General features: G+C 35.1%; 3 protein-coding genes, 1 long non-coding RNA gene and 1 pseudogene across 9 annotated transcripts; 3 read left to right on the top strand and 2 right to left on the bottom strand.

Annotated features, from left to right (window-relative positions):
• The first annotated feature begins 1124 nt into the window (after positions 1-1124).
• LOC120176027 (E3 ubiquitin-protein ligase RING1-like) lies at positions 1125-8283 on the top strand. 2 transcript variants are annotated; one of them, XM_039182545.1, is made up of 3 exons: positions 1125-1957; positions 7005-7207; positions 8077-8283. In XM_039182545.1, the coding sequence occupies exons 1-2, from the start codon at positions 1172-1174 to the stop codon at positions 7200-7202; spliced, it is 984 nt and encodes a 327-aa protein (XP_039038476.1). In that variant the 5' UTR covers positions 1125-1171; the 3' UTR covers positions 7203-7207; positions 8077-8283. The 2 variants fall into 2 exon arrangements, with proteins under 2 accessions (XP_039038476.1, XP_039038477.1); XM_039182546.1 differs by having other exon boundaries at positions 7005-7211; positions 8084-8100.
• LOC120176030 lies at positions 2465-23039 on the bottom strand (annotated as a pseudogene).
• Positions 10138-11961, top strand: LOC120176028 (probable prefoldin subunit 5). The gene is made up of 4 exons (XM_039182547.1): positions 10138-10454; positions 10549-10652; positions 10774-10851; positions 11659-11961. The coding sequence occupies exons 1-4, from the start codon at positions 10247-10249 to the stop codon at positions 11740-11742; spliced, it is 474 nt and encodes a 157-aa protein (XP_039038478.1). The 5' UTR covers positions 10138-10246; the 3' UTR covers positions 11743-11961.
• Positions 12337-17839, bottom strand: LOC120176025 (mitochondrial import receptor subunit TOM40-1-like). Of its 5 annotated transcripts, XM_039182543.1 has the most exons (7): positions 17372-17839; positions 17166-17261; positions 16757-16807; positions 16261-16325; positions 15736-15833; positions 13570-14601; positions 12337-13444 (listed from the first exon to the last, which is right to left on the bottom strand). In XM_039182543.1, the coding sequence occupies exons 2-6, from the start codon at positions 17256-17258 to the stop codon at positions 14585-14587; spliced, it is 324 nt and encodes a 107-aa protein (XP_039038474.1). In that variant the 5' UTR covers positions 17259-17261; positions 17372-17839; the 3' UTR covers positions 12337-13444; positions 13570-14584. The 5 variants fall into 5 exon arrangements, with proteins under 5 accessions (XP_039038474.1, XP_039038471.1, XP_039038473.1 ...); XM_039182542.1 differs by lacking the exons at positions 12337-13444; positions 13570-14601 and having other exon boundaries at positions 15278-15833; positions 17368-17839; XM_039182540.1 differs by lacking the exons at positions 16261-16325; positions 16757-16807; positions 17166-17261; positions 17372-17839 and adding an exon at positions 15960-16254.
• On the top strand, positions 19423-19812 carry LOC120176031. The gene is made up of 2 exons (XR_005521292.1): positions 19423-19549; positions 19628-19812. It is a non-coding gene; the product is annotated as an uncharacterized LOC120176031 (long non-coding RNA).
• Positions 23040-24915: the final 1876 nt, after the last annotated feature.

Genomic DNA, 24915 nt, shown 5'->3' with positions numbered 1-24915 from the left:
TCCATCCATACAATTAAATAATTTTATTAGAATTTAAGTAAACATAAACTTACTTTTAATTTAATATGATTTTTTTACTTGCAAAAGTTATATATTTTTAAAATTAGGGTAAATTATATGTTTAATAGATAAACTATCAGTTTTAGTACCTAAACTTTTAATATTTTCAAAATCATATATAATGTTTAATTTTTGTTTCATTTTAGTACCTTGTCTTAAAAACTTAACCGCGCTGCATTTTTTATGGGTAAATTACATTTTTATCATTCAACTATATTCTCACTCCTATTTTGTTACTAAAGTTCAAAATTTTCAATTTAACTACTCAACTTTTATACTGCTCATATTTTAGTCACTAATTTTTTTGGTAAACTATGCATTTAGTACCTAAACTATCATTTTTGTTATGTTTCAGTACCTAAACTTTCAATTTTTCAAAATTATACCTAACGTTTAGTTTTCATTTCATTTTAGTACCTCACTGTTCAAAACTTAACGCGTTTAGTACCTAAACTATCCGTTTTGGTTTGTTTTAGTACCTAAACATTCAATATGTTCAAAACTTAACGTTAAATTTTGAAGGGGTGTACTAAAATGAAGCAAAAACTAAAGTTTTTATTGACCAAAACTAATAGTTTAGGTTACAAACACATAATTTATCCTTTATTTTATTAATAATTTTTGTGTTATACCACCTTTATTATTATTTTATTAATATATAATTAAAAATAAAAAATAAATTTGAAAATTATAGTGATTAAATTAGGAGTAATTTAAAATTGAAGTAATTAAATTTAAAAAATTTAAATTTTAGTGACCAAAATAGTAGTGAGAAGATAGTTGAGTGATGAATAATGTAATTTACCCATAAAAGAGGTTCCACATTAAGTTTTTTACAATAAGGTACTAAAACGATATAAAAACTAAACGTTAAATATGCTTTTAAAAAATTAAAAGTTTAATTGTTAAAATTAATCAAAACTAATAGTTCAGGAATTAAACATATAATTTACCCTTAAAATTTTAGTTTGGAAAGCGCATGCATTTGCTAGAAGACTCTTTGAAGAAAATGTAAAATGTGTCTCACAATATAAATATTTTTATTTTTCAGAAAAACCCTCAGACTTAACATTTCCCTCTCTCTCTCTCTCTCTCTCTCATTCGTGAAAACATGTCGTACACCGGGAACGTCACCGGCCCCGCTATCGCCTTGGTAACCGACAAAGATTTCTTTTGCTACCAATGTAACCGTACCGTCACCGTAACAATCTCCCCTTCCTCTGACCCTTCTTGTCCCTTATGCAATGACGGCTTCCTCGAAGAGTACGAAAACCCTAACCCTAATTCCGGCTTCGACTTCCTTAATCCGGGTCAAATTCCGTTTGACGATCTCCATTCATCGTTACCGGATCCGTTCTCTGCCCTTCTACCCCTCCTTTTATCTTCATCATCCCCGGCTTCCGCTGACCGTAGCACCGCTAATGTATTCGGGTCGTCGCGGTCAGGTCGGGGTGACCCGGTCGCCTTCGATCCGTTTACCTTCTTCCAGAATCATCTTAACGATCTCCGTTCGAGTGGGGCGAATATCCAGTTTGTGATTGAAAATAATTCGTCTGAGCCGGGCTTTCGGCTTCCAGCTAACATTGGGGATTATTTCATCGGACCGGGACTCGAGCAACTGATCCAGCAGCTTGCTGAGAATGACCCGAATAGATATGGAACGCCGCCGGCATCGAAATCAGCTATGGATGCTCTACCGTCGGTGAAGATAACGAAGAATCACTTGAATTCGGAGTTCAACCAGTGTGCAGTTTGCATGGACGAGTTCGAGGAAGGGACTCAAGCGATGCAAATGCCTTGTAAGCATCTTTATCATAAAGATTGTTTATTTCCGTGGCTGGAATTGCATAATTCGTGCCCTGTGTGTCGTCATGAATTGCCTACGGATGATCCTGATGTTAGGAAAATAAACCGAGTACAAGTAATTTCCCTATAACCAGATTAGTGAGAATGCGAAATAAAAGCGGAAAAATAATACCCGAAAATTGATAACGGAGTTCAGCCAATTGTGCTTACGTCTCCGGGCTGCTGCAGATCTTTTACTAAGAGAGAAAATTTACAGGTGTTTACAAAACACTCACTACTCACAAGAAAGCTCTCTAGTATAGGAAGAAAGAAATGTTTTGGGATGATTTTGAAGCTAAATGGGTAAGGGTATTTATAGTAGAAACTTAGGGACTAATCTTTGAAAATACCCTAAAGTGCAATGACTAAAGTGAATTTACCCATTCCTATTTTCAACAAACATCTACCAAAATTTTACCAAACTTTGAAAAACATTTTTCAAAGAAACATTTACCAAACTTTGAAAAAAACATTTTCCAAAGTTGGTTGCCAAACTTTGAAACTTTTAACAATCTCCCACTTGAAGACTGATTTTAATATGTCTTCACACCTCGATCAATGCAGCAGCATGTCTGGTCTATTTATTCTAGCATGCCAACTGAAGTTGAACACAACTTCAGTTTGTCCGTAGTCACCGTCTTTGTCAACATGTCTGCCGGATTTTGAGCTCCACTAATCTTTTCAAGTTTCAAAATCCCATCTTCCAGAAGAGACCGGATAAAATGATATCTCAATTGTATGTGCTTTGTCCTGGAATGAAAAGACGGATTCTTTGCTAGATGGATAGCACTTTGACTGTCGCAATACAAGATATTGTTTTCTTGTTTCTTGCCTAACTCTTCCAAGAAACTTTGGAGCCAAACCATCTCCTTGCTGGCTTCCGTAACAGCGACATATTCTGCTTCAGTTGTGGAGAGAGCAACTATCTTCTGTAGTTGAGAAACCCAACTCACTGCAGTTCCTCCTAGAGTATAGACATACCCTGTAGTGCTCCTTCTGATGTCGACATTTCCGGCTAAGTCAGCATCTACATAGCCTGTCAGTATCATATCTCCACCTTTGAAACAAAGTGCTTTGTTTGTGGTACCACGAAGATATCTGAGGATCCATTTGACTGCTTCCCAGTGTACCTTGCCCGGATTATTCATGTACCTGCTAACAGCTCCCACTGCATGAGCAATATCTGGTCTGGTACAAACCATGGCATACATCAGACTTCCAATTGCTGAGGCATACGGCACCTTCACCATGTGTGCACGTTCTTCCTCCGTCTTTGGTGATTGGTCTTTGGAGAGTCTGAAATGAACACCTAAAGGTGTACTTACTGGTTTAGCATCTTGCATGTTGAACCTGGAGAGTACTTTGTTGATGTACTCAGCCTGTGATAACATCAAAGTCCCCGACTTTGTGTCTCTCTTGATCCTCATCCCAAGAATCTGCTTTGCAGCGCCCAGATCCTTCATAGCAAACTGCTTCGACAATTTTTGCTTCAAGTGTATAATCTCTTGCATGTCTGAGCCTGCAACGAGCATGTCATCAACGTACAATAATAAAATAATGAAGCTGTTGTCGAACCTTTTGATGTAGCAACAATGATCTGCTTGGCATCTGATAAAACCACTGCTACTCATGAAGCTATCGAACTTCTTGTACCACTGTCTAGGAGCTTGTTTTAAACCATACAAGCTCTTCTTCAACCTGCATACCAGGTTTTTCTTGTCTGCCTCTATGAAGCCTTCTGGCTGCCTCATATAGATTTCTTCCTCCAAATCACCATGAAGGAAAGCTGTCTTTACATCTAACTGCTCAAGATGTAAATTCTCTGCAGCTACAATTTTCAACACCAGTCTGATTGTAGACAATTTTACGACTGGAGAGAAAATTTCATTGTAGTCAATACCTTCTTTTTGCTGAAAGCCTTTGACAACCAATCTTGCTTTGTAGCGTTTGCTCCCATCGTGCTCTTCTTTGATCCTGTAAATCCACTTGTTGTGGAGCGCTTTCTTGCCTGGTGGTAATTCAGCTAATTCCCATGTCTGATTTGACATAAGCGAGTCCATCTCATCTTTCATGGAAGACTCCCACTTGACTGAATCCTCCACTTGCATTGCTTCATCATAGCACTCTGGTTCACCATTGTCAGTCAGCAACAAGTAGTGTAAAGAAGGAGAATACCGTTGGATTGGTTTAGGAATTCTGGAGGAGCGTCTCAGTTCTGGTGTGCCTGGTTCTTCTTGAACTGCTTCAGGATTGATCTGAACATCATTTCCAGAAATCTCCTCGAACTCAGCAAATTCCTTTGTTTCAGCTTCGGTATTACTTGATTCTGCGGTTGATCTATCTTTGTACATCACATTTTCATTGAAAATGACGTCTCTGCTTCTGATGATCTTCCGATTTTCATAGTCCCAAAACCGGTAACCGAACTCATCACCGCCATAACCAACAAAGGCACATTTGTTGGACTTAGCATCAAGCTTACTTCTTTCAGCAGAGTCTATGTGTACATAAGAAATACAACCAAACACTCTTAAGTGTGAAAGGTTTATTTCTTTCTTGCTCCAAACTTCCTCTGGTATTCTGCCATCCAAAGGAACTGAGGGCCCACGGTTGATCAAGTAAGCTGCAGTGTTGATTGCTTCAGCCCATAGAAATTTGGGCAAGCCGGCATGTATCCTCATACTTCTGGCACGTTCATTCAGAGTTCTGTTCATGCGCTCTGCTACACCATTATGTTGCGGTGTCTTGGGAACTGTTGTCTCCATCTTGATCCCATTGTTTGCACAGAAATCTCTGAATCTACTGTCTCTGTACTCTCCTCCATTGTCAGACCTCAACCGCTTGACTTTCAAACCAGTCTCATTTTCCACCATGGCCTTCCATTTTCTGAAGGTATCAAAGACTTCTGATTTCTTCTTCAGAAAATAAACCCACACCTTCCTTGTTGAATCATCGATGAAGGTGACATAATATAGTGAGCCTGCAAGAGATGGAACTGGGGATGGTCCCCATACATCAGTATGAATCAATTCTAACCTTTCTGTCTTGGGTGTCTTGCCAATCTTTGCAAAACTGACTTTCTTTTGTTTGCCAAAGATGCAATCCTCGCATAGTCCGACATCTACATTCTTTAGATCCGGCAGCTTCCCTTTTGACAAAAGTGTCTTCATCCCTTTCTCGCTCATATGGCCGAGCCTTTGGTGCCATAGGTTTGATTTTCCATCAGCATCTGCTACTGCAATGATATTCTCTAAATTGGAGGTTACATAGAGAGTACCAGTCTTCTTACCACGAGCAATGACGAGTGCTCCTTTGGTAATCTTCCATTCACAGCCTGAAAAGGTTGTGCTATATCCTTCTCCATCAAGCTGTCCAACAGAAATCAGATTTCTTTTGAGGCCAGGAATATGTCTCACTCCTGTCAGCTTCCAGGTGGTCTGGTTTGGCAACTTTAGTCGGATGTCTCCTTTTCCGACGATCTTTAAGGTTTCATCATCAGCAAGATGAACCTTCCCAAAATCACCACTGACATAGTTCTCCATGATTTCTTGGCATGGGGTGGAGTGGAAAGATGCCCCTGAATCCAAGATCCATGATTCAATCGGACTGTTGACGCTTAGAATCATGGCATCACCTGTCTCCTCTGTCACGTTGGCAGATTCCTGTGCACCGGTATCTTTCTTCAGTGCTCGGCAATCTCTTTTAAAGTGACCTTTCTTGCCACAATTATAACAGGTAAAATCTTTCTTTCCCGTTCTAGATTTTTCCCGTCTGGATTTTGATCTGCCACGATTTGAATATCTTTCTGAAGTTCTTCCTCTAGACTCCGTGTGCAAGGCTGAGGAGGTTGATGCTTCACCCGATTCTCTCCGTCGAATTTCTTCACTCAGTACCAGATCCCGAACATCGTCAAATTTTAATTTGCTGTTTCCCGACGAACTGCTGACTGCTGTAACAGTAGCATTCCAACTGTCTGGTAGAGATGATAAGAGAATTAAAGCTCGAACTTCATCATCGAACTCAATTTCCACTGAACTCAACTGGGTTGTGATTGTGTTGAGTTCATTTAGGTGTTGTGCCACCGATGCCCCTTCCGTCATCCGCAAATTGAATAATCGCCTCATCAAATGAACTTTGTTTGAGGCCGATGGCTTCTCGTACATACTGGAGAGAGCCGCCATAAGACCCGCCGTGGTCTTTTCCTTTGCTATGTTAAAAGCAACATTGCGGGATAACGTCAGTCGGATAACTCCGAGGGCTTGTCTGTCGAGAAGAGCCCAATCTTCATCCTTCATGCCCTCTGGTTGCTTTCCTGAGAGAGGTTGATATAGATTTTTCTGGTACAAAAAATCTTCAATCTGCATCTTCCAAAAGCCAAAGTCCGCACCATCGAACTTTTCAATTTTCACCTTCCCTTCGTCTGCAGCCATCGCTCCCACTCGAATCTGGCTTCGTTTGGATCGTTTCTGACAATTCTTGCGAATCACTGTGTATTAGAACACCACCGTCGACAAACTCGTATCGCCGACCGAATTTCACTATTCACGAAATTCACTATTCACGTGAATAGTAATGAATAGTAACCTCGCAGAAAATTTGACAAAATTCACAACCAAAAGCTCTGATTACCAGTTGTTAGGAAAATAAACCGAGTACAAGTAATTTCCCTATAACCAGATTAGTGAGAATGCGAAATAAAAGCGGAAAAATAATACCCGAAAATTGATAACGGAGTTCAGCCAATTGTGCTTACGTCTCCGGGCTGCTGCAGATCTTTTACTAAGAGAGAAAATTTACAGGTGTTTACAAAACACTCACTACTCACAAGAAAGCTCTCTAGTATAGGAAGAAAGAAATGTTTTGGGATGATTTTGAAGCTAAATGGGTAAGGGTATTTATAGTAGAAACTTAGGGACTAATCTTTGAAAATACCCTAAAGTGCAATGACTAAAGTGAATTTACCCATTCCTATTTTCAACAAACATCTACCAAAATTTTACCAAACTTTGAAAAACATTTTTCAAAGAAACATTTACCAAACTTTGAAAAAAACATTTTCCAAAGTTGGTTGCCAAACTTTGAAACTTTTAACACCTGATTATGAGAGGAGGGTTCGTGGGGCACCTGGCACTCGTGGTGGTAGTGATGGCAGCGGTAGCGCTGCTGCTAGTAGTGTGCAGAGCTCAACAGGGGATAATCGGATTGTAGAAAGGAGTTTTAGGATATCGCTGCCCTGGCCTTTCGGGAGTCGTGGCTCAGGTGATAATCCCGAACCCAGGCAAGAAGGTTTGGATTGAGTATCGTGAGTATTCCTCTCATGCCATTCTTTGTCCTTATGTTGGTTTCAATTTTGTGTTGTTGAATATTGGAACTATAGTTCATTTTCATGTGCTTCATCATATACGGTGTTCAATGATGGTCAAATTATTTTACCAGTTAAATAGATGAAGCTTGCCTATTGTTGTTTTGGCAAAGAACTTTGCAGGAATATGCAGAATATAATGAGCTTATCGAATTTTCATCAACTTGATGTTGCTTTATTAGTGTCTTAGGACTTGTCACTTCTTTGATAAATTTATTGTAGTCTTTTAGGACTTTTACCATTTGTTTGATAAATTTAGTGTAGTATGCTGGTATACGGGTGCAACAGGTATGAGTTATGTTACGCCGGTTCACATGTTCAAATGCGTATAGGGTGTTGTAGTATTTGGTGTAGGATACTGTCCTGAAAAATAGCTTTAAGTTATGAGTTTGATAGTAAAAATTTTCAAATAGTAAAATGTACGATTCTTGTCTTCAAAGTTCCATATTTTCAAGTGCTATGTATGTTTTGTTAGATGGAAAGATAGATAGGTTATTTGTTGTTTAACCACTAGAATGGGAGGAAAAATCTGCAGAACTTGGGGTTTCTTGTCTCATCAAGTATATTGCTAGTTATGGCACTTGTGTTTGGATTCAAGTGTCTGATATGAGTATCTGTTTGTCATGCGCGTGTTTGGTTTTTTCTTGTGTGTGAATGGTCCTCAAGAGGAACATATTCTGTGTCTATGCCCGAATATATCATCACGGATATGAATTATATCGTATTCCCTGCATTTTCGTGTTCAATTTGAATGTACATTTGTTGGATCATTTGTGTAATGGAACCCTAACTGAGATTTTTATAATTGGCATGAAGTACAGTGAAACATCAGCTATTTCTTACATGCGGGGGATGGTGACAAATTAGGTTCTTTCGAATATGGGAAAGCAGAGTTCATGTGTAAAAATGGAGAAATAAGCTTTAGTTTGGTTACATACATTTTAAGGAAGTTATAGTTTGGTATTTGAGATTTTACATATACATACATTTGAACGTTTTACAGCTTTGGTTATTTATGATAGTTTCATTTACTATGTTCATTCATTGTTGTATTATGGATTGTGTGGTTTATTATATTGCCTCTTTTTTTTCCTTTTAGATTTAAAAAAAAAGTTGATACAAATTTAAACATGAAATTAATAGCATGATTAGAAATTTTAATTAAAATAAGTAAAATGTTTTTTTCTTCTTCTCTTTTTGTTCAAAATAAGTTTGTGATAACTATTTTATAAATGCAATCTTATTTAGTTATTTTATGTTGATTTTTGTGTAAGTTATTTGATTCATAACATGGAGATGGTCGATTTTATGCATAACATGGACAGAGACGGACTCAGGACAAAAATTCAGGGGTTTCAAGAGCCCCAGGAGTGGCTTTTTTTATGGGTGACACTTGTATTAGGGGTGACACTTGTGGAAGGGTTGTTTGGAATACTCCGAGCACCATGGAGGTCCGCCCTTGGATGAGGGGTTGCCCGGGATACCCCGGGCATCATGGAGGTCCGCCCCTGAACATGGATATGCTAAATTAAGTGTAGGGGAACACCCCAACCTGTGGTTACATTTTGAAGATAGTTTGAAGCTTATGTGTCGAGTTAATTTTACGGTAAAGTACGTTTAATCTATGATATTAAAAAAATTCTACATTACCCAAGTTACTGTAATACTAATAATGATTAAACTAAGATTTAATTGTCAAATATTATTAACTTGTCTATTATTTATTATATAATTTTATCTATCTCCTTTATAAAATTCAAATTCGAAATGTTTGCGTTTCTATTTTAGTTTAGGGTAAAGTGCACAAATGGTCCTCCGACTATAGAGTATTGTTTTATTAAGTCCCTTGATTATTAAAAGTTATAAATTGTTACATGATTATTCATTAAGTTTCAAACTCATCATTTTTCGTTAAAAATTTGACGATATTCTAGCTGAATGCTAACATGCTGATTGTGATATAATAAAATATGATCCCAAGATCTCAAATGACTATCATATTCGATCATCATATTAACGTCCAGCTTAGAGAACAGTCAATTTTTTTAATAGAAAAGGACGATCTTGGAATATAATGAATAATTTGGTGATCATTTTATAATTTCTTATAGTTGATGGACTTAACAAATAAACATTCTATAATCAAAGGACCATTTTGTAACTTTTACTTCTTAAAATTGATATACAAAATAAAAGGAAGAACTTTCACTTCTTAAAAAATTACATATAATTGAAAATAAAAATAATAACTAATGGTTTATTTATAAAATTATTTACATTTGATTTAAGTTCTATAAAGATTTATTAAATTGAATTTAATGTTTGTTTAAAAGATATTGTGGACTTATTTTATTATATTAACTAATCATTTGTATTAGTCAAAAAAAACTAATCACTTGTAATTTTTTTTTAAAAATATTAAGGATTTTATAATCTATTTTTAAAAGATTTAAATATAGTTTAGAAAATAATTAATATTTTCTATACATTACTTATGAATTTTTTGGGGGTAAATTATGCATTTAGTACTTAAACTATCAATTTCAATCCATTTTAATACCTAACGTTTAATTTTTTTCAAAATCATGCCTAACGTTTAGTTTTTGTTTCATTTTAATACATGTCATTAAAAAATTAACGCGTTTAGCACCTAAAATATTAATTTTGGTCCATTTTAGTACCTAAACTTTCATTTTTTTCAAAATTTAACTTTAAATTTTGAATAGAGTACTAAAATGAAATAAAAACTAAACTTTAGATATGATTTTTTAAAAATTGATAGTTTAATTACTAAATGCGTAATTTACCCTATTATTTTTTCAATGATAATGTATAATACGGGTTAATGGTATACTATTCTTTCTAATTAATGGAATAGGGTTTGGGGAGATTTAGGATTTGTGATTTAATCTAAAATTTCGAATTCATTTTTCAATATAAGAGAAAGGGTACGATTAGCTGAAAGAAAAAGCAAAAATAATGGCGTCGTCAAGGGGAGCAGGAAGCCAGCAAGTGATTAGAACGGCGGACTTGGATAAGATGAGCTTGGATCAGCTCAAAGCAGTGAAAGAACAAGCTGATATTGAAGTCAATCTCTTACAAGACAGCCTCAACAACATCCGCACCGCCACCGGCCGCCTAGAGAACGCCTCCGCCGCCCTCCACGACCTTTCCCTCCGCCCCCAAGGTCCATCATTCATCCATCTTCTATCAAATCACCTTATTTCACTTACTTTTTTTAGTAGTACAATATTTGCTTTGATAATTTTTTTTTTCTTTAGGGAAGAAAATGCTGGTTCCTCTCACTGCTTCGCTCTATGTTCCGGGAACACTTGACGATGCCGACAAGGTTCTCGTCGATATCGGCACTGGATACTTCGTTGAGGTCTATATTTTATTGTTTATTGATATGATATTTTTTTTCTCTGATTTATTGCTTTCTTCAATCAGCTGGAGTATGATCTAATTTTCCCTTGTTTGTTTTGCATTGGAATTTCATTTTCCAGAAAACTATGGCTGAAGGCAAAGATTATTGCGAGCGTAAGATCAACTTACTGAAATCCAATTTCGACCAACTCATTGAGGTACCTTTATTCTTGCTTTAGACCATCACTCTTTTGATGGAAAGAAGTATTTTATTGTAAGAGTTCTATTATTCCATGGTTAAAGTTGATGGGTACTTGTTAGTTTTTAAACCAATTAGATATCAGCTATTAAAGGTGGATTGATGAACTTATAAGACTAAGTTTCAGGCTTCATGAGTACTTTTAAGTTAGTTGTCCACTGGATTTGATTGCTTTAAAGCTTCTTAAACCGATGTTGTTAGATGGAAAACCTCACTGTGAAGAAGGAAAGGTCACCTATCTTCTGGTTAGTCTGGTTCCGTATGCTTGCGGGTGGATACATTCTTTGTAATCTCTCGTTGCTGGATGGTACTAAGCTCTCCGGCATTGGTATCCTCAAATAGCTAGACATCACCTCGTAAAGGTAGATGCATAAACGACTTAGAGTAAATCCGAGTTCATGGGTAGTTGTAATTTGTCCCTATATTGATTGCTTTAACGATTATTCGACTGATATTGTTAGATGGAAAACCTTACCATGGGGTAGGAAGGATTCGTCACTCTTGTGATAAGTTGTGTTTTGTACATGTGCTAGTCGAATGCATGTTTGTAATTTCTTATTGCAGGGTGATACTAATTATGGCTCTCTTGGGGTAACAGAAAAAAAATGTAACTAAAACTCAGAACACTTGAGCTTAATTAATCAAGTTGAGATGGATTTCCTTCACTTTAATATTCGTGCTTTCTTTCGGCTGACATGATTATGTCGCCTATGTTCTTTGAATATGCTTTGATTGTGGTAACAGAACTGTCTAATTTAACATGTAGGTTGCATCCAAGAAGAAAACGTTGGCTGATGAAGCTGGAGTAGTTTTACAAGCAAAAATAAAGCAGTTATCTCCTTCAAGTTAGGAATTGTGTGATTACTATCATTAAGTTCCGACGATGCTGCGAAAAGGATTTCTTAGAACTTCATTGTTGGTGATGTTAAACTTTATCTTCTTAATGCTTTCATTTTTTATGATGGGTGGATTTGATGATCTTTCCAGTTTGTAATCTATAGAGGCCGGTTGTCTAGAGAGGCATAATTGGTTATTTCTAACAATTTTATACTTCCGACAAGTTTCTTAATATTTTCTGATGTTAAATTTAAGAAGCTATGTTGTGGTAGCTTGCAGTTAAAGCTAGAAACTTCAACCGATTCTCTCTCTCTTCCAATATTGATTGGATTGCAACAAAAATATGGCACAAGCCTTTCTAGCATTTCTTACCATTATGCTCTGTATCTTACGGAGTCGATCATATTGATAGGCGTTTTAGTTAAGATGGTAATCTTCATTCTTCTGTTTTCAGTCCGGCAGATGCTGAATCAGGTGATAAATATGTCTAGTTTGACTCATCTGTCATTCGTATTTTGTTCCGAAATGTCGATGAATTTTCATTGTTTAGTCATCAGTGTTGTTACAATGGTCAGTGACGAAGGTTGAAAGTCTTTAGAGAGCGACTTTATATAATATGGGAAGTAGACAGAAGTGTTCCAAGAAAGAAATATCACACAAATTCACAACTATATTTTAGTTTTCAGCTTCTTGTAGTCTTTGAAGTGATTTTTTTGGCCTTGTTCATTTGTTCCCCTGCATTTCTCCCCCGGCACCTAGGCTTTTTCCTTGAGCTGTGCAATGAACATCGAATTGCTATTCTTGTACGAACTATGCTCCGAAAGCCTTTTGAAGTAAGATATTTTCAGTCCCTTCTCCCTTGCAATATCTGCACGGACAGTGCTTGAACGATTTCCGGGTGCACCAGTAACTATCAGGGTTGTACTCTCATCAGCCAAGTTTGCCAATGCCACCATCGTCTCAGGTTCAGTGGCTGAAGAAGCATCCACCATGAAGATATGGCTAAAATGTCCGGCAGGTATGCCTTCAGTGTACAGGCGATAGCTGCTCGTAAAAGTTGAAAATATTACTCGGAATTCCTTTAGCTCTCGGAGCGAAGGACAACTGAAACATTCAGCTTCTGTTTTGTATAGGCAGGATGAGAGGATATCAATAGGGACCTCCTCGAACTCTCTGAATGTAGCATTGGCTCTGAATATATCGGACTGTGGAATTTCCATTTTCAAGCATCTCGTTAGCACATCGCATGTGATATTTGTAGGTGCAAAGACAAGGATCTTTGACTGTGGATGGCGTAGATAAATTTGCAGTACCGCTTCTATAACAACCAGTCCAGTTCTTGAAAGTCGCTTTGAAAAGGATTCAGAATAACCATTGTTCGTTGCACAGAGAGTGCCCTTTACTAAGAACGGAGGAGGGCCTCGAACATTCAAAATACGATGAACAGCGAACTTTTCATCCTGATCAAGATCTTGGTTGTAAAAATTAAAACATTCTGAGATACGCATAGGATGTTGGGAGATAGAGTTGGGGAAAAGGAACTTCCCGATCAAAGACGGGGACACAGCTGCAACTGCTTGGTGAGCCCTTTTCAAGCAGACTCTATTGAATGAGAACCGGATATTATATCTGCAGGATGAAGCATGCTGAGAATGGAACTCATCTCCGAATTCGACTAGGACGGTCTCACTCTTTTGCACCCTATATATAACTCCCTGAAACAACACGAGAGTGTAACAAAGGATTGAGGAAAGATTAAGATGTCACATGCATTCACGCATATCCGAGTCCAACACTCAAACCCGAACTATTATCTTAAATGCGAAGAGTAGGAGTCAACCTGAAATGGCTCGATTTCTTTGCCTAGCCGTTTTGCAAAGACGAAGTCCCTCGACAGAATATACGGCCGCTGTGTCTTAGAAAGAGAATCCAGCTTAAATACCACAAAAAGTTTTATCATCCATCTCTGAATGCTTATTTCGTCCAGACTTTTGATCGATTGATGCTGGTTGCAACTGCAAAGTTACATTCTCCAACCAGAAATCATCAAATTATACAAATGGATAGAATCAGATTCCATTTAGTAATCTTCGGCGTACAGAAGAGCTGCAAAGTAATCTTTGTACGTTGAGGGAGACGATGGTTTTTTCAGAACGTCGGGCACAATGTCTCTCTTAATCAAGTCCTTGATGTCCTCTGGAATCATGTAAATAGGTAATTTATCCTTCGGATCGACCAACTTGTACATTCCTTTCCCTTGTTGTGTGGTCGAACTAGAAGGCAGAGAGGATAGTGTTGGCTTAAGGGATGGATTCAGCTTAGTAGATGAAGACGACAGTTTTGGGGTCGGTACGGCTGGAATCATGTAAATAGGTAATTTATCCTTCGGATCGCCCAGCTTGTACATTCCTTCCCCTTGTCGTGTGGTCGAACTAGAAGGCAGAGAGGATAGAGTTGGCTTAGGGGTTGGATTCGGCTTAGTAGATGAAGACAATTGTTTCAGAGTCGGTATGGATGGTTTAGACGGCATCCGATATTTAGGTGGTGAAGGTGGTTCTCGGGTTGTGAACGATGAAGATGTTTTCATCGATGAAGGTGGACTCGGAAGCCATAGAGTCGGCTTGGCCGACGACTGTGGTGGTTCGGTACGAGTGTTGTCTACGCCAGAATTCCTGGAATTCTGAGGCCATTGATAAACACTTCCCACAGATGATCCTATCCGATCTCGTCCTGACCCTATAATTACCTCATTTTCAACAGGTTCCTGACTCGGCCTAGACCCCGAAGAGAAAATTAAACCCATATCCAATGATCGCTTTGATTTCTACTCTCCCATGAACAAACAAACAGAAAACTTAAAGCTGAAGCAAACCTGAGACATTGAAGATGGAAATGAAACCAAAAGACTTTGTTCTTTGATTGCACAAAGGGAAAGCACCGAGTAGAAGACAGAAAACTTACCTTTTCTCTTTGATTTATGTTAATCTTGTTTTGTTTACTTGAGTTGATATTGAATTAAATTAAGATCCGTCTATTCAATACATTTACCTTTATATTTCTATGAGTTAATTGCATCACGTGTCCTTAAAGTATGACCCTCATTTTAAATTGGTCCCTAAGGTTCTAAATATTCCAATTTCATCCCCAAACTAAAGACGTTCATTCTACATTGATCCCTAAACCTTTTGAACATTCCAATTTTATCCCAAACTATATGTATATATTGATCACATCCCTTGTTAGTAAAATCGTTAGGCCAAGTTATATTATTATATATTTGAAAAAATAAATTAGGTTACATGCTTGGATGAATTTAGATGAAATTAGAATGTTCAAAAGTTTAAGGACTAACTTATAATGTGATTCATAGTTTGGGGATGAATTAGAATATTTAAAAGTTAAGGACCAAATTTAAAAGATAGTTATAGTTTAGGGAGATATGATGACATTAATTCTATTCTAATACTAAAATTTGAAACTAATAATTTAAATACTCTTATCAATATATTTTCTTCGACCATTTTATACATAAAATCTGACACTGGTTTGAATATATTATTATGGGTATAAAGGAAAGAGTATAAGCAAACTCAGATCGCATTGATTTATCAAACCCTAAACCTTAAACAAAAAATTTTAAACCGGCCAAATCAGATATCGACAGTACCCGATAAAAATTGCTCTACCATCACCTCCGATGAACAGTGTTTTCGAGTTCAAACTCATTTATTGAGTTTTCAGGTTTGAACATCAGGAATGTTAGAGATTTAAGCGTTCAAAGTCAAATGATAGAAAATTGTCTATAAACATCTATTGTCTTTTATTTATCCCGAATTAATAAAAAAATGTGTAATATTATAGTATTTTGGTTAGGGATCTAAATGACAATCATACCATTATAACAGGTTTAGAAACATATTTGGCAGTCGAAAACAACGCCCGCTAACAATTGCAAAAATAAATACTGAAAAACCAATTATAAAGGATGAAACCAGACAGCAATTACCATCTTCTGTTTCATATCGGGCAGCATAACCTAAGCCCGACTTTCGGTGCTGACCAGCCCAAAATACTTCACCACCCAAGGATAAATGTGGTGCGACACTGCAAAAAACATGGCACAGATTAATATACTAATAACAACAAATCATAATTACAAAAAATGGTGGATTCATAAGAAGATTGCTGATGAGAACAATCAATGCCTCTCTTAAACAGCAAAGAAAATACCGTATGGTATTTAGCATTTAAAACAAGGAAGATACACCATATCATTGATAATAAGGCACAGCATCTGAAAAAATAACAGATTTCAGAGCTTGCATCATGATGTTCATACATGTGACTATCACAAAAAAGCAATTGTCCACTGGCTCTGATGAATGAACCTGGTCCTACAATCTATTGCCTAAATTTTTACAAGCATGCATCTCAGTATTTGCAAGGGACAAAGAAATCGCAAAGTCTGCATTATTTAGCATCTATGTATGCACAAGTAATTGCAAAGATATATTGTGGCTTCATGTTTTACCTGGAATAACTAGCTCCAAATAAGGCACCATTTCCTAATTGAAACTGAGACCTGAAGTCTCTACCCTGTACGAAGAAAAGAAAATGTTAAAAGACAATGCAAACTCGCATTTCATGGCACATAGAAATTGGTTTACAAACATAAAAATATCTCCCAAAAAGAAAAAGGGAAAAAAATGACGAAAAGAATTGGCAAACATAAAAATGGAATAAACAATGTCAGAATCAGTCGTGTATAAATCTCATTTGTTTAGGAGGCCTTGTAATCTCTATCTCTAGATAGAATTTTATCATTAGCAGAAAAATTCTATTATAAGTCAGCAGCTCAGTTTATTTAAATAATTGTAATATCCTAATTCAATCAATAGTCAGATTTCTCTTGCATTATTTTATTCTTTCCCTCTCCTTCGATTATTTTCGTAGATTATAACAAACAATAATACAGACACAACCCAGACCCAACTAGTCAAAATATAACTAGTTTAAGAGTGACTGACCTTGTAATCAAAGTTGAACATGCCATGTGACATATGGAGCTCATTTGTGAGCTGGAACAAAAATAAAGGGGTTATCGACTAGCTTATAAATGAAAAACCATTAGTTACGCCTGCAAATGTAAAAACAAAACTTGAAGAAGAAAAGAATATTTACCTGAGCATTAGCCTTCACAGTAAGATTATCAGTCAAATCCCATTTCACTCTTGCTTGAGACCTAACTAGTCAAGATATAAACTAGTTTAAGAGTGACTGACCTTGTAACCAAAGTTGAACATGCCAAGTGACATATGGGGCTCATTTGTGAGCTGGAACAAAAAAAAAAGGTTATCGACTAGTTTATATATGAAAAACCATTAGTTATGCCTGCAAATGTGAAAACCAAAGCTTGAAGAAGAAAAGAATATTTGCCTGAGCATTAGCCTTCACAGTAAGATTGTCAGTCAAATCCCATTTCACTCTTGCATTGAATCTACCATCAGTCAACACCCTCCCAATAAGCATCAACTGTGGAAAACCCTATTGATTTTACTATTAGATTAACTTAGTAAAATAAAACAAATTAGGAGGCCAATAGGATGATAATGAAAAATCAATATAATGGGTGAACCACCTACATTTGGGTCAATAAAATTGGCACCGAATTCATAGTGAGCAGTAGGATTTTTTTTACGACTGGGGTCGCTTGGTTCGTGCAACACTTACAGTCATAATGCTAAAATGGTGTATTAAATGCAATGATCGATAACTTTTTCCATCGCTTTCAATACACTGGTCGAAGACACTACTACATTAGTATATTAAAATACTAAATCGAAAATCAAAACCTTCCCTCTTCGTACTCACAGAGATACATTCCTCTCTACTTCAGTAAATCAAGCTAATCAGAGCAAACTTAGGCTCTATGAAGAGCCTTAATCAAATCAGGAACTAAATCTGTAACATCTCCACACCACTCAAATAAATTAACCAATTCACCTAAAAATGCCAAAGATTTTGAAAAGAAGAAAGCAAGAAAGAAAGCTCTCATTCTAATCACAAAAAATAGCTATCAATCAATAAATATAAAAACAAAAAAAAAAACATAAGCCAGCAGATCAGGAAGAGAGAAAGGGAAGAACTAACTGAGAGCTTCGCGGTGGATCTCTTCGAAAGGAATAGGACAAGGGAGATTCATGTAATCGACTTTCTCGTCGGATTTATTCGTCTTGGAAGCGTCGTCGGCCGGAACCGTGGTGGTACCTGGAGGTACAAACCCCGCCATTTTTTTATTTTTTATTTTGTTTCTGTTGAGGATATTTTTAAGAGCCCCGCCTTACTACGTTCAATCTCAACGTAAATAAGGTTTTGAATAAAAATATTTAACCTTTTCAGATTAAGGGTAAAGTACACAAATGTTTTATGACTATAAGATATTATTTTATTAATTTATTTAATTATTAATAATTACAAAATGATCCTTTAATTATCGAATGTTGTTTTGTTTGATTATTTGATTATTAAAAATTATAAAATAATCTCCTTATTCATTATGTTCCAAATTCATCATTAGAATATTACCCTTCAATTTTCTTTTTTATCAATTTTAAGTGAGTTCTTTAAAAAAACAATTCAAAAAATGACATTTTGACATCAATTTTACACGAATGATGAACAATAACCATGTCATTAATGATTTAACAATTTAGTGATTAAAAGAATATCATAAGTTCAGTGACAATTAAAAAAATTAAATTCCACTGACCAAATCAATACAAAACTAAAAATTATTGACTAATATATGATTTACCCTGAAAATACCCCCATCGACCTATGAAATAATTATCCTATTGCTTTAAGCAATATTTGAATTACTGATTTATCCAAAAAAAAATATTTGAATTACTGATTGTTGAAAAATAAAACCGAGTTCTATGATTAATTGATTGTATGAATGAGTACTATACGTGATTGTCAGCAACTTTTGTTTGTGAGAATTCACAGCAAAATTAAAGTAAGTTTTCATATCTTTTTCCAATATTAATATTTGTAACAAATATTTTCATAATATTTTACAATTGGAACCATCATTATCAACCGATATTTTGTCCCCCACCCCAAAAAAAAGTACACAAATAGTCAGTAAACTATGTTAAAATGATCATTTTAATCACTTACAGTTTTGAAAGTTACAAATGGCCATTAAACATATCGAGTTATTATAAAATATCCATTGCATGCTATTATAAAATGATGATAAATTTCGATAAGTTTTAAGACCATTTTGTAACCATTTGAGAAGTTTAATAATTATTTCGTAACTTCCAAAATTTAAGACCAAAAAAATCATTTCAACATAATTTAGTGGCCATTTGTGTGCTTTACCCAAAATGAAAACACATAAGAAAACATATAATGATAATTTAGAACTAGATCAAAGCAGTATACAATAATGAAACAAATACACGACTCAATAATTCAAAACCAGTCATCAAGTCATTAACTAAACATCAAGCAGCATACGTTAATACCAATGGTATGGGAATGAACATGAAATTGATGACGAAGATTTAAAGGTAAAAGGCTTGTTGCAGCCAAGAATGGACCAGAAATTTACCAGAGCATGCAAGCATCGTATCAAGGCTTTTCTTGTTCAGCCGCTTTTAAGAAACCGAATGTTTGAGGTAATTGTACAACTCCATTTGATTACAAGAAATATGGAACTCCAGTCCTGGGCCCTCTCATCTGATTGTTTTCTTCTGTTTCGGTGAAGAACTTCACTTCTCTCTCCTGAAGAAATGCAAATAACAATAAGCGTAATGAATAGTGTTGTTCTATGGAAGATTATAAACACAAGTACGACCTGGGAAGATTTGAAACCGAGGCTTAGCAAGGTATTTTATGCAGCCGTATAAAGTGAAGAGGAAAGAAAGGTACATGGAAAAAGGTTTCTCACCATAATCTCATTGAAGCTCAATATAGAAGCTACATTCCCACATCGGTAACAATAATTCGGGGCGGACCATACCTTAAAAAAAATCAATAATCAAGAAATTCTAATAAACTCTTAACACCATTAGGCAAACAAGAAAAATACCAGAGTATCGTGCCTCACAGTTACTAGGCCTTTATCTTGAAACATATACTTTAGACCTTCTTGCACGAGTTGGTGAGCTCGACAAACAAGATCAAGATTATTTATGTGGTTGAACTGCAACAGATGAAAAAAGGTTAAAAACTTGAAATTATTGTTTCAGTGTGACAAGATGATTATAAACTGAGATGTAACAGGTTACCTCGGATGTGACCCCGGACCCAAATAGCCAACCTGCTCCACGTGGACTGACAGCCCATGTTTCAATATCTTCAGGATCACTCCACATTAGATCACAGAATGGACCTTCATGAGGGATTTCACAGTTACGATCGATTACCTAATCTGGCATAAGAGGAGGAAAAGAAAACTACATCAACACTATCTAACAAAGTAACAAAGCAAACCAACAATCACTACATTCATAAAGAAAACTGGCACTTGCACTTGTGAAATAAAATACCACCGGATTGTTAGTGATTAAAGAACCAATTATCCCTTAAGCATAAGAAATCAAATTATAATAAGCAACCGGGAGACCAAGCACTTGCATTTTATTTAACTTTTTTTTTCCGGATAACCAATTTATTTCATCCAAAAAGTAAACTGTTTTTACAGACTTCACTGCAGTAGCAACTAGCAACAAATACAGATCACAATAAAGAACTAAGAAATTCATCTGCAGATTTGGAGGATTGTTATGAACTAAACAGAATAAAAAAGATTAATCCTCGGACTAGTTTATCACAAAGTCAATAAAGTTCAATGCTGCAATGCAGCCTCTTCGAGGACAAAAGCCATAAAGTTTGCAAAATCAAGTCTCCAAAGGAAAATATAACAGCAAAAGCTAAACACAATCTGTAGTATCAATGAAAAGGAACATACGGCGTCTCCATTATTTCTTAGGACTTTAGTTATCTTCTGTTGACCATAATTTTGTCCTCCACCATACACACCCTTCTCTTATTTGATTACTCGAGATGTCTCAGACCAGTTTATCACATAATTATCCATGCTTTGCTACAAGAAAACCATAATGAACTTCAAATTATGAAAATTACCTGATCAATTGTTCTTACGTCAGGAGAAAGACCACCGTGTACTCAAAGCACCTACAAAATAGAAAACCATAGAACAATCAAAGATGTGCAAAATGCAAATAAGGTGCTTAGATGTAGTAGGCTTACGAGAGAAAATGCTTACAGTCCCATCTATAATTGCTGAAAGCGTAAGGTAGTCAAAAACATCTGTACAGTACCGCCATGCATTAGCATTTCCATACTTCCTTTGGCACTCATCATAGAAACCATAAACCTAGTAAAGATCAATACACACACACAAAAAAAAAGATCAGTCCTTGGTATTTGGGATGCTTTTCTTAAATTTCCAGCTTTAAAGGAGCACAACAACCTTAAAAATCAAACTAATATGATTGCATATATAACTTCCAATAACTCTGATGCTCGCATACAGAAAGCTAATCTTAAAATTTAACCATAGATTTTCACAAATTAATCCTTAGAAAAGCACAGATCCCTTTTTCCCTCAATAAAGAAAGAGGAAAAAAAAGGCAGATTAATTCACCTATAACCGAACATGACATGTATATATTCTACAAGCTTTTTATAAGCATATTCCAATTTGGTATTCACGGGCACACCTGAGTTAGTTGTCGGCTTTCGTGATTCCCACGCAAGAGAGTGATATTAGCTGGGTACCTATGATTCAAAACACATAAAGATAAAACCAAAGTTACCTATTATTTAAAGCAAGAAACAGCATTTGACAACCCAGCAGAAAAAGGAGCAGAATCAGAAATTTAATATCCTTATCAAATGCTCAGAAAAGCAATAGCAGAACCAATTTATGGCATCAGTACTTTTCTCTCTGAAATGCAAGAATGACAACGAATACGGTATATTATGGCTCTCTTGTTGCCAAAACAACATGATAGCTTCAACAAGGAATAAGAACGAGCACTAGTTTACACTATACATTAGAGGTCTGCAAATTCGGCTAGGAATTAGACAGTGGACCATGAACAAGTTGCAAGCACGAAAACAATATACCCAAGTACATGGTTAAAAATTAGAATATAAACCCAAGTAATGTCATAGGGATACTTAACCAATTATCCGCCATGCATACCTCGCCTTAAGAAGCAAAAGAATAGTGAAAACTTCAAGACTATTACAACCTCGATCAACGAAATCTCCCTGCCAAAGCGAACAGATAAGTTTAGCATAGATTAGTTGAAATCACACATCCTTCATAGATATTGGCATCACATAAAATTTAACAAAAATTTCCAGGCAAAAGATACAAACTTTACCATAAAAATGTAATTTGTCTCTGGTACATGCCTCCTGTCCGAAAAAGTTTCATTAGATCATGAAATTGACCATGGATATCACCGCAAACAGTTACCGGACTGTTGACAGGTTGCACATTGGACTCCTCAATGAGAATTTCTTTTACCTGTTATGTTTTACATAATAAAATATACAGCGAACTGCCTTCAGATGAACTGACACAGAGAGTAAACCTTCATGGCAAATAAAACAGCAAGTTTACAATATAATGACGAGCAAAACACTCTACTAAAAAGCATAACAAAGAAACCAAGTACAGTAACAAATATAACGGTAAACATTACGTGTAAAAAAATACATTACAAGCATTAAGTCAGTAACAGATACTATAATTTCAAAAAGGAAAACTAAAAAAAGAAACATAGATTTCATGAGTTTCAACTACAGACATGAACTTCATTTCAACTAATCAAACGCTGTTCTAAATTTCTCTCAATTTCCAAATCACCAAAAGAAACGATCGAAGCCCTATTTTAAGCATCAATATATAAAAACGACAAAAAGTAACCGCTGTAAAACCCTAATAGTTGAAGAATTCAAAAATGGAAAGTATAGAGATGGAGGAAAGGAGCTACGTATTCACAAAGAAGCTGAAGCTCGTCTTCCAAAAGATGCTGACCTTCTTTAACCTTTGCTATCCACTGATCCAAATCCATCGATTCCTTGTCTTCGTAATTCGAATACTTTTCTCTTTTGCAGTGCTCTTGAAGGGGGCGGAAATGAAATAGATATAGAATTCCTAGCTCTTCTCCTCTATCTAGGGTTTTGAACGGAGGAAAAAAGCTACCCGACGAAGAAATTTCAATGGCCACTCTTCTCTCCCTGTGGCTACGATTTCTCAGATAAATCAAATAAGAGCCAAATCAAACAGATCTGTGCGTTATTTCTTATATTTCTCGTTTTCATTTTAAGAAAGAAAGCCAAAAAAACCCATGGAAAATGGACCTCTTAAACGACGGCGTTTCTAGTTAGTTTTAGTTTGCTCCAAGCAATATTTTATTTTTCATTGATTTGTAAGAATTCCTACAGAGGGAAAGGGAAAAGCAAGGATTTTAGTGCATTGCTAATAAGTTTAAAGAACTACAAATCAAATAAAATTGTTAGAGTGAAGTTTTAAGATAAAATATTGATATGAAAATGATTGTTATAAATATATTTTTTTATTAATAAATGAAAGTTAACAAGTTAAAATTAAATCGATCGTGTATGATTGAACGTCAATGAATATATTTATATTGATTAATTTGAATTATTTTAAAATTGTTAAATCATCATATGAGATAAAATCAATAAATAAATAATTTTATACGTAAACGAACTGAATATCTGTACACTAAATAAATTAAAACATTAAACATCAGAAAAAGCATGAATCCTCAAATCTTAGTAAAACATACTTATTGATCTAAAGACTCTTTATGTTTAATAAATAGGACATCTAAGATGATTTTTTTTAATAATAAGCAATTATTAGATCATCAAAGATCATATTTAAAATGGTTGATGATGTAAAAGACGTCACCATAAATATGAAGAAAATATAATAATAAAAATGATAAATTTAAAAGATTCATCGTAATCGAATTCATTGATTACGTAATCATAATTATTTATTCTATTAGGTTTACAAACAACAATTATGATCTTAAATCTAACATCAACACGCTCACATTAAGTCAATATATAAACCACTATGCTATATTATAAGAAAGGGAATTCATATTTTTTAGACTCTTCCTTTTTTTCTTTCACTTTCTCTTGAACTATTTATTCACTAACATTATCACTCATTCCTCCTCAAACGTCGTTTAATGATCAATTATGTTTTTCTCATCTAAATTAGACTAAATAAACCGCTTATAACTGCTACAACTTAAATCATTACTATAAATAATTATTATGAGTAGTTTAAATTTTTGTATTTTTAATATGTAAATGTACGCCATTAAGAGTCGGATTGTGTAACTCAAAATATATAGGGTAGACTATTCATTTAGTATCTATACTATCAGTTTTGGTCCATTTTAGCATTTAAACTTTCATATTTTTTTTCAAAAGCACATATAACTTTTAGTTTTTGTTTCATTTTAGTATACCATTAAAAATTTAACGTTAAATTTTGGGAAAAAAATGAAAGTTTAGGTACTAAAACGGATAAAAACTGACAGTTTAGGTACTAAGAGCGTTGAGTTTTTAACGGTGGATACTAAAATGAAACAAAAAACTAAACGTTATGTATGATTTTAAAAAATTAAAACTTTAACTGCTAAAACATATCAAAATTGATAGTTTAAATGTTAAACACGTAATTTACTTAAACATATATTAATGTTAGATTTAGTGATCCAACAAAGACCAAGGTTGGCCCCAAGCCACTTTTGAGTTTATATGTCACAGGAGTTTCAAACATATGTAAATGTATTAATAAACATATGTAAATGTAATAAAAAAAGGAAAAATAAACATAAATAATAACATAGATATTTCAAAAAAATACATTTTATGATGATTTTAAACAACATATGGATGAGTTGGATCAAGACTACTTTTGAAATCAAGCAAATGTTAGAGCTTTCAATATCATTATTAATTTTATTAAAATAATATCGTTACTAATTAATAATTGATATATTACGACAGATGTTGAATTCTTTAAATATGATTAACGTTTAAACATGATTATGAGTTTATATCTTGATGTTATAGATCAAATTAA

The sequence above is a fragment of the Hibiscus syriacus genome, unplaced genomic scaffold (genome assembly GCF_006381635.1).
Source record: "Hibiscus syriacus cultivar Baekdansim isolate YM2019G1 unplaced genomic scaffold, ASM638163v2 tig00112225_pilon, whole genome shotgun sequence".
NCBI classification, from domain to species: domain Eukaryota; kingdom Viridiplantae; phylum Streptophyta; class Magnoliopsida; order Malvales; family Malvaceae; genus Hibiscus; species Hibiscus syriacus.
Note: the sequence above shows the minus strand (reverse complement) of the source record. Positions and strands in the feature narration are given on the sequence as shown.

Coding starts and splice junctions, on each gene's coding strand:
- LOC120176027 (XM_039182545.1), top strand. CDS start 1,172: ATGTCGTACACCGGGAACGTCACCGGCCCCGCTATCGCCTTGGTAACC. Junction 1,958..7,004: donor TGCCTACGGATGATCCTGAT/GTTAGGAAAATA, acceptor TTAACACCTGAT/TATGAGAGGAGGGTTCGTGG.
- LOC120176028 (XM_039182547.1), top strand. CDS start 10,247: ATGGCGTCGTCAAGGGGAGCAGGAAGCCAGCAAGTGATTAGAACGGCG. Junction 10,455..10,548: donor CCTTTCCCTCCGCCCCCAAG/GTCCATCATTCA, acceptor TTTTTTCTTTAG/GGAAGAAAATGCTGGTTCCT. Junction 10,852..11,658: donor ATTTCGACCAACTCATTGAG/GTACCTTTATTC, acceptor TTTAACATGTAG/GTTGCATCCAAGAAGAAAAC.
- LOC120176025 (XM_039182540.1), bottom strand. CDS start 13,689: ATGATAAAACTTTTTGTGGTATTTAAGCTGGATTCTCTTTCTAAGACA. Junction 13,445..13,569: donor AAGAAATCGAGCCATTTCAG/GTTGACTCCTAC, acceptor GTGTTGTTTCAG/GGAGTTATATATAGGGTGCA.